Source organism: Myotis daubentonii, chromosome 9 (assembly GCF_963259705.1).
Source record: "Myotis daubentonii chromosome 9, mMyoDau2.1, whole genome shotgun sequence".
In the NCBI taxonomy this organism is placed as follows: Eukaryota; Metazoa; Chordata; class Mammalia; order Chiroptera; family Vespertilionidae; genus Myotis; species Myotis daubentonii.
The window spans coordinates 41,577,554-41,591,186 of record NC_081848.1 but is presented as its reverse complement, the minus strand read 5'-3'; the positions used below and the strand labels follow the sequence as shown (position 1 = coordinate 41,591,186).

Below are 13,633 nucleotides of genomic sequence, written 5' to 3'. Positions count from 1 at the left end.
TTAATATATCGTAAGCATTTTTTTTCATATGCAACATGGTTTTTTTAAATTATCCTTTTGATGGTGTGTTCTTTTTCACTAAATATAGAGAAACTCAGTCTTGGCTTTACCATTTACTAGCCTTATAATATTAAGAAAATGCCCCAAGTTCACTGAATTAATAGAAGTAAAAGTAAACTTCTCATTATCTAAACACAGAAATAACAGTATATCACAAGGCTGTTAAAAGAATTAAATGTTTATTAAAATGTCTGGGACATTGTAGGTTCTTAATAAGTGCTAGTTTCCTTCCCTTTCCTTTTCCCAGGGACCTTGTTTTTATCTTGTTCCTCCAGGGGTTGCCCTCAGAGACTCAGAACTTTCTCTTATTCCTCCAGACCAAGAAAGACCATCCATACACTTGGAGGATTGAACTGGCAAAAACTGAAAAATACTGGGATGGCTGGTTCCGAGGCTTATCCAATCTCTTTCTTAGTTGTCCTATTCCTAAATTGCTGCTCTTGGCTGGTAAGTGTGTATGTGCCTGTATTAGTCCGTTTGGGCTGCCATAACAAAATAACCATAGACTGGGTGGCTTAAACAACAAATTTATTTTCTAATTCTGGAGGCTGAAAGTCTGAGATCGGGGTACCAACATGGTTGAGTTCTGGTGACAGCTTTCTTACTGGTTTGCAGACAACCACCTTCTCACTGTTTCCTTACATGGCAGAGAGAAAGCAAGAGCAAGCTCTCTGATGTTTATTCTTATAAGGACACTAATCTTATGTGATGGAGGCCCCACCCTTATGACCCCATTTAACTCATTTACTTCCTCATTTAATCATAATTACTTCCATATTGCTAAATATAGTCACATTACAGATTAGGGCTTCAACATATGGATTTTGGGGGGCCACAGTTCAGTTCATAGCAGTGTAGGTATATGGTCATCTGCATATGTTCTTGTTATATGTAAATACTCACCAAATGGGTAGTGACTTCCAAGGTGAAATACCATCCTCACTCATTTGTGCCCTTTTTCTTCCCCACACCAGATCCCTAAACCTAATGAAGCATAAGCATCCACCGGGGATGGCCTGATTCTGGCCTGGCCTCTGTACCTGGTCAAGCCCAAGTCCTTCTCCTAGAGTGGTGTAAGGATATTCTGAGTATAATGGAACTTTTAAAAAGTAAAACCCTGTTTTCAGAAACCAGTTTAAATGAGCAAATTGATTGCCTGGAAAGCTTCGTATGGTGAGAATATACCCTTAGGGAGTTAGGATTGTCATTAACATGAATTGAGAATGTCATCATATTTACAACTTTGTAACAATTTTTACATCATACTTGAACAGTAAAACCTACTTCACATGGCCTTTTCTAGTAAGCTACTTATGGATTCTCTTATTTTTTTTCTAGGTGTTGATAGATTGGATAAAGATCTGACTATTGGCCAAATGCAAGGTAAGACATCAAGAAATGATATCCCTAGGCCAATGATTTTCAACTTTTTTATCACATGGCACACATAAACTAATTACTAAAATTCTTCGGCACACACAAAAAATAATTTTTTTGTGATCTAACAAAAAAGAAGAAAAAAGGTATAATTTTGATTCATTTGCACCAGACTACTATTTTTGTATTGGCTGTTGTCTTTTTTTTTTTTATCCTCACCAGAGGATATGTTTTTATTGATTTTAGATAGAGAGGAAGGAAGGGGGGAGAGAGAGAGAGAGAAAGAAACATTGATCAGTTGCCTCCCATAAGCTCTCAAACGGGATCAAACCTGCAACCTAGGTGCCCTGACTGGAATCGAACCCACAATCTTCTGGTGTACAGGACGATGCTACAACCAACTGAGCAATCCAGTTAGGGCTGTTGTCATTTTTTATTTGACAATCTAAGGGTTTTGAAAAAGTCAGGGCCCCTGAGTTAATAGTCAGTTATTGCATGTTTTAAAAATCCTTATGACACAATGGTTGAAAATCACTGTCCTAGGTGGTTCTCTGAAGGTACAGAAAGGTGCAGTCATGTGGAAATTAATATTCTGAGATGTTGAGATGCAGTGGAAAGAGCTTGAGCTTTAGAGTTAGACCCAGATTTAGCATGCACCTCTGCTCCACTTAGATATTTCATAGGCCCCTTAAACTGTTCTTTTAGCTGTTCTTAAGCTGTCCACAGAGAAAGGGGGTTATATTTCCTCACAATAGTTGTTCAAAGACTCCAGAATGATTTATCAAACTCTGGCCCCAGGCTTTCATACTATCTCTTTCTCCAACTACATAGTGTTCTGAAGCCTGGAGAAGAATTCTGGGCTGGGGCTGTGTGATTGGTAATTCTGATGTTGGTAATTCTGAGCTTAAACACCTTTCCTTGAATTTAATTCAAGCAAACCTTTCCTAAGTACTCTTTCTGTGCAAGACCTATGCTTGCTGTTGGGCAGACAGAAGAATCAAACATGGTACCTGATACTCTGAAAGCAGTTGATCTGGACTGGACTCGCATTTGGAACCAGTGTTGATCACCAGCCTTGGCATCAGATAGTTCTTGATTTGATTCCCTGTTACTGGTTTTGTGGCCTGAATGAATTGCTGATTTCTTTAATCCGGAGGTGTTTTTTTTAAAATCTATAAAGTGGAGATAATGCTATATCTCAATACAGTTGTGTGAGGCTTAAATGAGAAAATGTGGGTGAAGTAAGAGTCTGACAGATGATAGCTTCACTATGTTCAAGAAGCAGTCACGATTCCTCATTAGATGCTCTTTTGTTTCTCCAGTAAGGATTATGCCAAGGCCACCTTCTCTTTCAAAGTATCTCATGAGTATAGAGATTAAATGGCTGTGATGAGGGACATTCGATAAAACAAAGAGAAATGGCTAACTCAGCATAAATTCCTAACCTCAGCCTTTCCAGCGTTGTGTTTAAACCAACTGAATTAGTTATCAAATCCTGGAAACCCAGTGCTCACTCACAGTGCAATTTGGGTAAATAATTTAGATTCTCTAAAATTAAGGTTCCTCATCTGTAAGATGACAGGGGAGGGTTTGGAATATGCCCACCTCATAGAATTATTGTGAGGATTGCCCATATAACATTATTTTTATGTGTACTGGCTATAGTGTTAGTATGTGTGAGTTCTCCTTGGTTCCTTATGCCCATTCTTTCAAATAGGAATTAAAATGCATCTCTAGTCATTAATCCTGGGAGTTATATGTTTTATCAAATCATTTGCTTAAATTATTAACTTGCTCATTGTCTCGCCCTGTGTTGAACCCTATTAGGGATATATAACAAGTAATGATAGTAACCGGAGTCCTTACAGAAATGACACACTCCTGGGGAGGCAAGCACCAATCCTATATAATAAAAGCCTAATATGCAAATCGACCGAACGGTGGAACAACCGGTTGCTATGACACGCACTGACCACCAGAGGGCAGATGCTCAACGCAGGAGCTTCCCCCAGCCCACAGGCCCAGGCCAGCCAAGGCGGGTGCCAGTGGGGGCCCTCCGATCTCCCTGCTGGTCGCCCTGCAGAGGGAGTTGACCAGTGGCAGTGGCAGGGGGGGTGGGGGAGAGAGGGGTCAGGGAGGCAGGGCTGGCAAGCGGGCGGCACCAGGCCAGCCAGGGTGGGTGCCAGCAGGGAGCCCCCAATCGCCCTGCTGGTCGTCCCACAGATCGGCCCTGATTGCTGGCCAGGCCTAGGGACCCTACCCATGCACGAATTTCGTGCATCGGGCCTCTAGTGTCTAATAAAAGACAAAAAGGGTAATTGACTGTACCTTCACTATGCTTCCCATTGGCTAATCAGGGTGATATGCAAATTAACTGCCAAGAAAGATGGCGGTTAACCACCAACAAAGATGGCGGTTAATTTGCATACATAAGCGCAATGATGGGAGGCGAGAGGGGAAGGATGGAAGAACAGTGATCGGAAACCCAGGCAGCAGGCAAGAGCCGGGGGGCAGGGCAAAGGCGGCCCAGGGGGCTGCCTTTGCCCTGCCCCCCCAGCCCTGGATCGGAGAACCGGGGCCGCCTTTGCCTACCCCCCAGCCAGTGATCGCCTGCGGCCCCGTGATCACATGGCAATCGGAGGGGGAGAGAACCGGGGCACAGGCGAGGTGGCACCCCTGAGGCCCAGGGGTGCCGCCTGGCTTGCGGCCCCGTGGTCACCATGGCGATCGGAGGGAGAGAGAGCCGCATCGCAATCGGAGAGCCAGGATGCAGGCGAAGCGGCACCCCGGCACCCCAGCACCTGACATGCAAAGGTGACTTTTCCCAACCACATCTGCAAATATCCTGGGGAAGGCATCACTGAAGAGTTCACAGCAACTGTCTTACTTGGCAAGGAAGAAAACAGTTGGCAACGGAAATGATCCCTTACATCAGAGTTAAGGTCCCCCTGAGTAAAAAAGAATATTTCCAACGTAAAGGAGGGAGCAGGCAAAAATAATAGTTTCTCATGACTTCCACTGAAGTTTGAGCATATGACAGAGTCAAAATGAACATACAAATTAAAACACAGTGGACATTCAGATGACCTGAATCAACTGTCACTGTTTGTCCCAATAGCAGCAATGCTTATGTGATAATATAGTTTAACAAACATACAAACAAGTCACATGATAAGAGAGGTTCGGCTTCTAAAGTAAATTGAATATGTTCTTTAAAAATTCTCATGTCCTCCCCTCTGACTATAATTCTTAATTTTCCAATCAGAAAATTACCCCAGGTGATCCAGTAACATGTAGAACTCCAGTAACCTAACTATTTAAAAAAACAAACATCCCAACCATTTTTAAAATATTTAAATTGATATTTTAGGGTTAAAATTACAGACGATATTTAGATCCAAATATATTTTCTGAATAGAAAATATTTCAGTTTTTGATTTAAAAAAATAAACATAAAAAAAATATGTGACACATTTTCCCAAGGAACTCTGAATTAGCACCTTTCCCTCTAACTTTATTCAAATTAAGAAAATCTGTGGAGTGCCCTATACTGCACAAGTTTTAATGAAAGAAAATAAGACTTTCTTAGAGCATCAAATACATGTTTTCTTATTTACAAACATATATACTCTTCTTTCTCTCTCTCTCTCTGTCTTTTTAAAATATATTCTTACTGATTCAGAGAGGAAGGGAGAGGGAGGGAGAGAGATAGAAACATCAATGATGAGAGAGAATCATTGATCGGCTGCCTCCTACACGCCCCGTACTGGGGATCAAGCCCACAACCCGGGCATGTGGCCTGACCTGGAATCAAACTGTGACTTCCTGGTTCATAGGTCAATGCTAAACCACTGAGTCACACCGGCTGGGCTCAATTCTTATTTATAAATTCATTCCAAGGACATATACAGCTTGAAAAGCTTTGGAAGTAGTTTAAAAAACACTAGCTTTTAAGTAACAAGAAAACAGTTATAGAAGAAAGTTTAAATTAAAAGGAAAAAATTGTTTTAATTTACTCAAGAGTGGGAACATCTTCCATGAAAATGTGTACCTTGACTGTGGATGGCTGGGTGGCCTTATCACACCTTAGGAATTCAAATGCTTTTTACAATGAAAAGAAAGAGAGTTTCATCTCACTTCTCTACCAGGGTAGATGTCTGTCAATAGAAGGTGGACATCAATAAAAGGAGGGGCTTGCACAATCAATCCAGAAAGTCAGCAATCTATGAATAATTCAGAACCGAGTATTTATCTCCTCTGCCACACACCCTCCCTCCCAGTCAGTCAGCAAGATAATTACTCTCAAGTCAAGCTAAGTGCCTTCCAGTCACAGTGGCCCAATGCTGACATACAAAGCATACAGATAATTCTCACTCTGGCAAAGAAGTGACAACTTCCTTGGAAGAAAAGCAGATACTGTAAATTTCTCAAAGTCTTCCTGAAACATTTTTTAAAGTAGTTTTTACTACTTTAGAAAAAATGCATACATGGCAAACCATCTGTAATAAAAGGCCCATTCTATAAAATTTTACCTGGTCCTACTCATATCTGCATTCATAATCATATTTACAGACAAATATATCTATACTAATAAAAGAGTAATATGCTAATTAGACTGGGAGACCTTCCAGATGTTCTGGACAAAGCCATGGTGGCAGGGCCAAGGTAGAGGCGATTAGAGGCCAAGAGGGGAGGGCAGTTGTGGGTGATCAGGCTGGTGGGGGGCGGGGCTATTGGGGGTAAGCAGACCAGCAGGGGGGCCAGTTGGGGGCAAGCAGGCCATTAGTGGGGGTCAGTTGGAGGTGATCAAGACAGCGGGGGCGGGGCAGTTTGGAGTGAGCAGGCCAGCAGGGGGACAGTTGGGGATGAGCAGGCCAGGGGGGAGGGAAGGTAGGGGCAAGCAGGCCAGCAGGGGGGAAGCAGTTTGGGGTGATCAGGCTGGCGGGGGGGCATTTGGGGGCAAGCAGGCAGGCAGCGGGGTGGGGGCAGTTGGGGGCAAGCAGGCAGGCAAGCGGTTAGGAGCCAGCAGTCCCGAATTGAGTGAGGGTTGTCTGACTGCTGGTTTAGGCCCAATCCCTGTAAACTGGCAGTAGGACATCCTTCGAGGGGTCACAAATTGGAGAGGGTACAGGCCAGGCTGAGGAACACACCCTCCCCCGTGCATGAATTTCGTGCACCAGGCCACTAGTATAAAATATAAGCTTACAAAACAAGAGTGGCACACACTGCTCTATTTGGATTCAAATGCATTCACAGTAGTACATTAAGAGATACAAAGGAGAGGGGAGTTAGGCTTGAGTACCGGGGGGCAGCTTCCTGCAAGAGGATGGGCATAATAAGCTGAACCTTACTGAATGGAATGCAGTTTCTCTACTAAGTAAGCTACCTTGGGCAAATCACTTTGTTAATCATGGCCTCAGTCAGTTTCATCATCTGAAAAAAGAATTTCAGTATTTGTCCTGCTTAGTTTTATAGGGTAGATTTGAGAACTTAAAAACATGGATAGAAGCCTATTTTGAAAAAAATATATATATATATATTTAAATATATTTTATTGACTTTTTACAGAGAAGAAGGGAGAGAGATAGAGAGCTAGAAACATCGATGAGAGAGAAACATCGATCAGCTGCCTCCCGCACATCTCCCACTGGGGATGCGCCCGCAACAAAGGCACATGCCCTTGACCGGAATCGAACCCGGGACCCCTCAGTCCGCAGGCTGACGCTCCATCCACTGAGCCAAACCGGCTTCGGCTTGAAAAATATTTTAAAGCACTGTGTAACTGGGGTAAGAATCACAGGATGTAATGACCCGAGAGAGCTTTCAGAGAATGTATGCACCCCTATGTTCATGGCAGCACAATTTACAATAGCTAAGATCTGGAAACAGCCCGAGGCCCATCAGTAGATGAGTGGATAAAAATGCTGTGGTATGTTTATACCATGGAATACTATGCAACAGTAAAAAAAAGAATCTCTTACCTTTTGAGACAGCATGGAGGGACCTGGAGAGTATCATGCTAAGTGAAATACGTCAGTCAGAGAAAGACAAGTATCACATGATCTCACTCATATGTGGAATCTAAGTAATAAACTGATGAATGAAGTGGATCCAGAGACTCAAAGCATGGAACAGAGTGCTGAATCTCAGAGGGGAGTTGGGGGAAGGTGGGTGGGTTGGAGGTAATCAGAGACCTTGTATGCATATATCCATACCCCATGGACACAGACAATAGGGTGCTGAAGGCCTGGGGCAGGGGAGGGGGAAGGGGCGGACTGGAGGGGGTTAATAAAGAATTGACAATACTTTCAACAATAAAGAATTATTAAAAAAGAGAGAAAGGAGCTGTCAGAGTGCACTCACTTTGTTTGTAAATGGAGACACTGAAGCTCTCTCTGCTTTGGGGAGCTCTGGTCCCATATCTTTTAGTCTGCTCAGAGATCTTGCTTTATCAGTCATCTCTGTTAACTCCTTATAACGATCATATTAGTTGTGAGCTTACAGTGTTCTACAAAACAGTGTCCTTATTTGTACAGTGTTTGGCATATAGTTAAGCACTCAAATGGTAACTTTAATAATAAATTTCAAAATCCTAGCATAGCTTGCAAAACCCTTAATGTTATGGTCCTTGCTTGCTTTTCCACCCTCATTATTAACTCTCACAAGCACCATGCCAAGTTTTTATTTCTAGGAATAAATACTATTTCATCCTCCTTTCCTTTGTGTAGGCTTTTTTTCCGTGGGAAGCCTCCCTGAATCCCTATTTGATTACAAAGCCCCCTTTCTTACATTATTCCAGTACCATGTGTGCAGTTTAATCATAGGAACTACCTGTTGCATTAAAATGTTGGTTCTTGTGTTTTGCTCCCCGACTAGACTATAATAAATCTGAAAAAAGGAAACCGTTTCTTCCTATATGTCTGGCCTGAAGTAGATATTTGTACATTAAATAGTTGCAGAAGGAAAAAGTGAAAGGAAAATGATTTGTCCAAGATTACAATTATAGATACTACAATCCTCTTCAAAGGCTTGGCAACTGAGTCTAGAGTTTTGGGGAGAGAGGGAGGGAGAGGTCCTGGGCTTCTGAAATGTCCTATGAGGCTGCAGAGGTGGTAAGGAGAGAGCCATTTTTGTCCCTGAAGTTGCCTGGATTTGTTTCTTCTCCAGGGAAGTTCCAGATGCAGGTCCTACCTCAGTGTGGCCATGCAGTCCATGAGGATGCCCCAGACAAGGTGAGCCCAGTGCTGATGACTGAGAGTTATGAGGACCTCTGTGAGAGTAACCTTGGGTCTCACAGAAGATAGAACATAGCTCTAAATCAGTCTGTGTTCCTGCAGCTGTTTCTGTGGGACCTACACAGATGCAACTCCACCAGCTCCCATACCTCTCCCTGGCAGCAGCCAATGGTCTTGGCTTTCTGTGTGTGGGCTGAGAAGTTACTGGCACCCTGCTATTTTATCCTGGGATCCGATAGTGAAGATCTTAAGCTCCACTTCTCCATTACCTCCAAAAGCCAGATGGAAAAAGGGATAATTGGGGTAGAAACTGCTCCCTAAATTATACTGATAGTTAGGAATGAGTCTCCTACCCTAGCAGTACCCAGGTCATTGTGATCTCAAGCTCCCAAGACCTATAGGTCTCGTGAGTTCACTATAGGGTCTGACCTTCCAGCAGAAGCCCCCAGGACCTCTAAGGCTGAGGCCCATTGCTAACCTTCACATGGCTAGGAAAATCTCTGTATTCTAGGTAGCTGAAGCTGTTGCCACTTTCCTGATCCGGAACAGGTTTGCAGAGTCCGTCGGTGGATTCCAGTGGTAAGCAGTAAAAAGGTTTAACCAGTTAACTGCCACACATCCAAAACGGAAACCATCCCCATTTCTCCCATATGTGCTGGAATATTTAAGTTACCATAATTTTCTTTACAAACCCAGAGATGTCACTAACAAGTCTGATTTTAAAATTGGGTGACCATAGTTGATAGGTGAGGTTTGCGGCTATAGACACACATGGCATGTGGGGAAGGTCCGCTGCTTGTGTCTATAGATGCTTATGGTGTACAAAGGATTAAGGAGCCCAAAGTGTTGGCCAACTCCAACAAAAAGATATTTGCAAAGTTGTAACTATCTCTTCCTTAACCCTGTCTGGTTCAGTCACCATGCCTTCCTCAACACAGAGCCCAGAATGTGTGTTTCTACAATGCTGTTGTTTGTTTGTCTCTCAGGTCGTGGGTTGTTGCTGAGCTGAGATTAAATTGTCCCTCACCACCCTACACCCCACCCCCATGTGCACTTCTTATTGAGGTGGCCCTTCTCTAAGGAAGCTGGGATGGGCATCCGTCCTTTCCCAGGCTCTTAGAGAGATCTGCTGAGGAAGGCCGGGCCGGCTGTGGAGGCTAAATAGAGACCCAGAATAGGGTATTCAACCTCAGCACTATTGATACTTGGGGCAGGTAATCCTTTGTGTTGGGGACTGCCCTGTGCATTATAGGATGTTTAAACAACATCCCTGGCCTCTCTGCACTAGAAGCCAGTAGCACCCCCACACACTTACAATTGTGACAAGCAAAAATGTCTCTAGATTTTACCAAATGTCCTAAGGAAGGCAAAATCACTCCCAGGCAAGAACCATTGGTCTAGAGCAGTGGTCGGCAAACTGCGGCTCACGAGCCACATGCGGCTCTTTGGCCCCTTGAGCGTGGCTCTTCCACAAAATACCGACTTCTGCGCATGAGCCACGAAGTTTCAGTCGCACTGTACATGCGCACCCACACGTGGTATTTTGTGGAAGAGCCACACTCAAGGGGCCAAAGAGCCGCATGTGGCTCGCGAGCCGCAGTTTGCCGACCACTGGTCTAGAGGGAAAAGGATGCTTCTCTGCTAGGATGTCCTTCATCTGATTAGGGAGACACAGTTGGGCTCTTTGTTGAGGAGGAAGAGAAGCATGGTGACCCACACCACACAGTCTTGGCCACACCTCAAGGAGCTCCTCGCTGTGCTCCAGAAGGCCCCTGATACCTCGCAGAGCCCACAGCCTGGTGAAGGTCCAGGGAAACCCGTTCCCCACCCTCAGGAAGTTTGAAGAAGAAAAGGCTTTTGTGTTAGAGAACTTGGAATACCAGAGCCTGGGAGGTGAGGGTGACAGGGCAGGGTAGGCATTAGAAATGATGACAAGAGCCTGGCACAGTGAGCCACATAGAAGTGACTCCCTTATGCCAAACAGGCGACTGACCAGGAATCAAAAGTAAAGACTGAATTTCCCTTAATAAGCAATGTTTGGGGCCCTACCAGTGGTCGGCAAACTCATTAGTCAACAGAGCCAAATATCAACAGTACAACGATTGAAATTTCTTTTGAGAGCCAAATTTTTTAAACTTAAACTATATAGGTAGGTACATTGTTATTAACTTAATTAGGGTACTCCTAAGGCTTAGGAAGAGCCACACTCAAGGGGCCAAAGAGCCGCATGTGGCTCGTGAGCCGCAGTTTGCCGACCACGGCCCTAGACCATTTGGAGCTTTTGTCAAATCATCAGTACACTGAGGGCAGACCCTGTGTACAGCCCTGAATGAAGCTGTGGGGGGTGGGACCGATCTGCAAGGTCCTTGCTGGTCATTCGGAAGGGCATACTGAAGGAGGCAGGGTGACATTTCGTTTCCCTTCTCTTTCTACTCTTCACAGTGTGTTTCCTGGCTGTTAGTGACCTGCTATCTGTCCTTCCCTTAACATTGAGCTCTGTTGTAAATACATCGCACCAGAGGCCACTGTGATGCCGCTGTCTCCTCCTCACCATCCTGCCCGACCATGTGACACCGGCTTCCTATAGATGGGCATCTCCAGATATACAGACCCTTTTGTGTATTTCTGTTGAAAGCATTGTTTTTCAGGGCCTTTGACCAACATGAACCTCCCTAGTCAAAGGTTCCCAGATCATACCCCTTCCCTGTTCAGGGTTTTCCTGTTCTCTCTGCCTTACCTAGGGTAAAGCCTTTATCAGAACTGCCACGTGGGCCCCTATTTCTGGCATTAGGCAATGCACCTGGTTCAAATGTCTCCCCAGGCTCAGAGACCTCTACTCCTTGATATTGTTCTTGGCATAGCTCTGCCCTACTTCACGGTTTGGGCCATGCATAGGGTGGTCCTTATTTTTCCCTTCCAAATAAATCACCAGTCAGGTACCTTTTTATCCCAGTCTTACTCTTCCAGGCTTGGAAGACTCATAGAGTCCAGGATCCAATCCTTAAGCATAAGGAGGTGTAGTGGATAGCATCACAAGAAACCATCCTGAAAATCAGGTCCAGCCAGTCCAAGCACATGGCCTCCTATCTGGGGAGAGCCCACTGTCCCACTCCCACATGTCTGGACACCTGTCCTGGGCTGAGGCCAGGCTGCTCCAGGGACCTCTTGAGCCCTCACCTGTCACAGAGCAACCCAGGTTAAGTACAGCCCATGCACAAAGCCACAGCGCTAAAGCCTGTGCAGTGGTTTTTAAGGGTCAAATTTAACCATTTTCATAAGTGGTTCCTGGAGGTGTGCAGAGTGCCCGCTTGCTTCTTCTAGACCCACACAGCTTATCTTCAGCATTTGTGGTTCCCAGGTCACTGTTCATAGAATTAGCTTAGCATCCTCAATCTTTGCCTCTTCCAGTTGCCTCATCACAGCACTACGGCCTCCCCCTGCTGCCCCAGCATACCTTTTCCAAGGGCAGGGAGGGGCAGTCTCCTGCAGCCCACCTTTTCTGTGACTGTCGTAGGTGATGCCTAGCCTCCTCCACTTTTCACCCAACAACTTCCTCTCCCTTATCCTGCTGCACGGTCTGGAGTCTGGGACCTACTTTGTTTCTTTGTTATTTATGATCTTGTTAAAATAAATATCTCCCAGCCTTTATTGATATAGTCTCTCCGTGAAGTTGTCCTTATTTCTGCTGATATGGGGGGCAGGGGACAATTCATTGGATTTAGTTACCATAGAGCTCCAGAAATCCCTTTCTTGTAGCCCATCAGCATGATATGCTCTGCCTGTTCCTCAGGTCTGGGATGCCCAGTGGAATGGACAGGGCCAGCCTCCACAACAGCCAGGGAAACCTGGATTCCAGTCCCATCTCTTCAAATTATGTGCTGTGTTAACTTGTTGTTCTGGAACAGGACAGTCTGCCCTGTTCACGTGACCTCACCACTCATCGCTTCATATCTGCCAACATCCAGACTTTGTCCACAATCCAGATCATCTCCTGAGCTCCAAACAGTTGGGTCCTTGTACCTCCTCATCTCTCCCAAAAGACCAAAGGCCACTCATGTTGACCATTCCTGAAACTGAATTCACCTTCCCTCTAAAACTAACTTGTTATTTCTCCTGTGTTTCCTAGCTCAGTAAACGGTAGGTACCACCATCTCTCCAATTATCCAAACCAGACAGCTAGAGCTCCATAGATAGCTCTCTTAGACCCATATCCAGTCTACTACCAAACCTGTTAGACCCATGGCTCCTGCCCTAGCTGAGGCCTCATCTCTCAGATCACTTCAGTACCTGTGCTGATTCCCTGCCACAGCCCCTCCTTTGGTCGTCCTCTGCACAATGTTGGAGTCCTAGAAAGCTTTGGGGCCAGGCTGCCTAAATTAGAACCCATGGCCCAGCCATTATGGTTTATATGAGATAACTGATTCTATACTGCAGTTTCCTCAACTGAAAAGTGGAGATCAATAGTAGGGTAGGACCATGTAAGTTAATATAGGTTAACCTGGCACAGGGGAGGCACTCAATGAATAGTTCCTGTCATGTCACTCCCAGATTACACTTTAAATTTAAAACCTTTATCACTCAAAGTGGTCTGTGGGCTAGTAGTATCAGTATCATCTGGAAGCTTGTTAAAGATTTTGTCCCTACCCCAGACCTATTAAGAATTGATCTGTATTTTAACAAGCACATTAATCCTGAGAAGTTGAGGGTTAGATGTCCACTAAATATTTCAGGGTAAAGCATGAGCTCCCTAGCAGAGAAGAAAAGTGTTTGTGTGTGATCTCATTTCTCCCACCAATCCCTTGTGGATATGGGTGTGGGTGGGATCTCTGTGTGGGGCGTGTGCCCTTTGCCCACAGGGGGGCAGCATGCTCACATGCATGGTTCTCAGGGACACAGCCACTTTTGTTCACCAGGCTAGTCAAATTTAGTCATCAAATGTTGGTGATCTAAGTTAGTTTACA

At 44.8% G+C, this 13,633-nt stretch overlaps 1 protein-coding gene across 10 annotated transcripts in view; it reads left to right on the top strand.

Annotated features, from left to right (window-relative positions):
• Positions 1 to 12,324, top strand: part of PPME1 (protein phosphatase methylesterase 1) — a 66,771-nt gene extending 54,447 nt beyond the window's left edge. For 3 of the 10 annotated variants that reach the window (XM_059708460.1, XM_059708461.1, XM_059708464.1), the window contains exons 10-14: positions 378 to 507; positions 1,399 to 1,443; positions 8,605 to 8,669; positions 9,184 to 9,251; positions 11,115 to 12,324. In XM_059708460.1, the coding sequence (XP_059564443.1) occupies positions 378 to 507; positions 1,399 to 1,443; positions 8,605 to 8,669; positions 9,184 to 9,251; positions 11,115 to 11,133 (327 nt within the window). In that variant the 3' untranslated portion in view covers positions 11,134 to 12,324. Of the gene's footprint in view, positions 1 to 377; positions 508 to 1,034; positions 1,352 to 1,398; positions 1,444 to 3,264; positions 3,297 to 8,604; positions 8,670 to 9,164; positions 9,252 to 11,114 lie in introns of those variants that run through there. The other 7 variants (XR_009454408.1, XR_009454409.1, XM_059708463.1 and 4 more) reach the window with 7 other exon arrangements.
• The last annotated feature ends 1,309 nt before the right edge of the window (positions 12,325 to 13,633 follow it).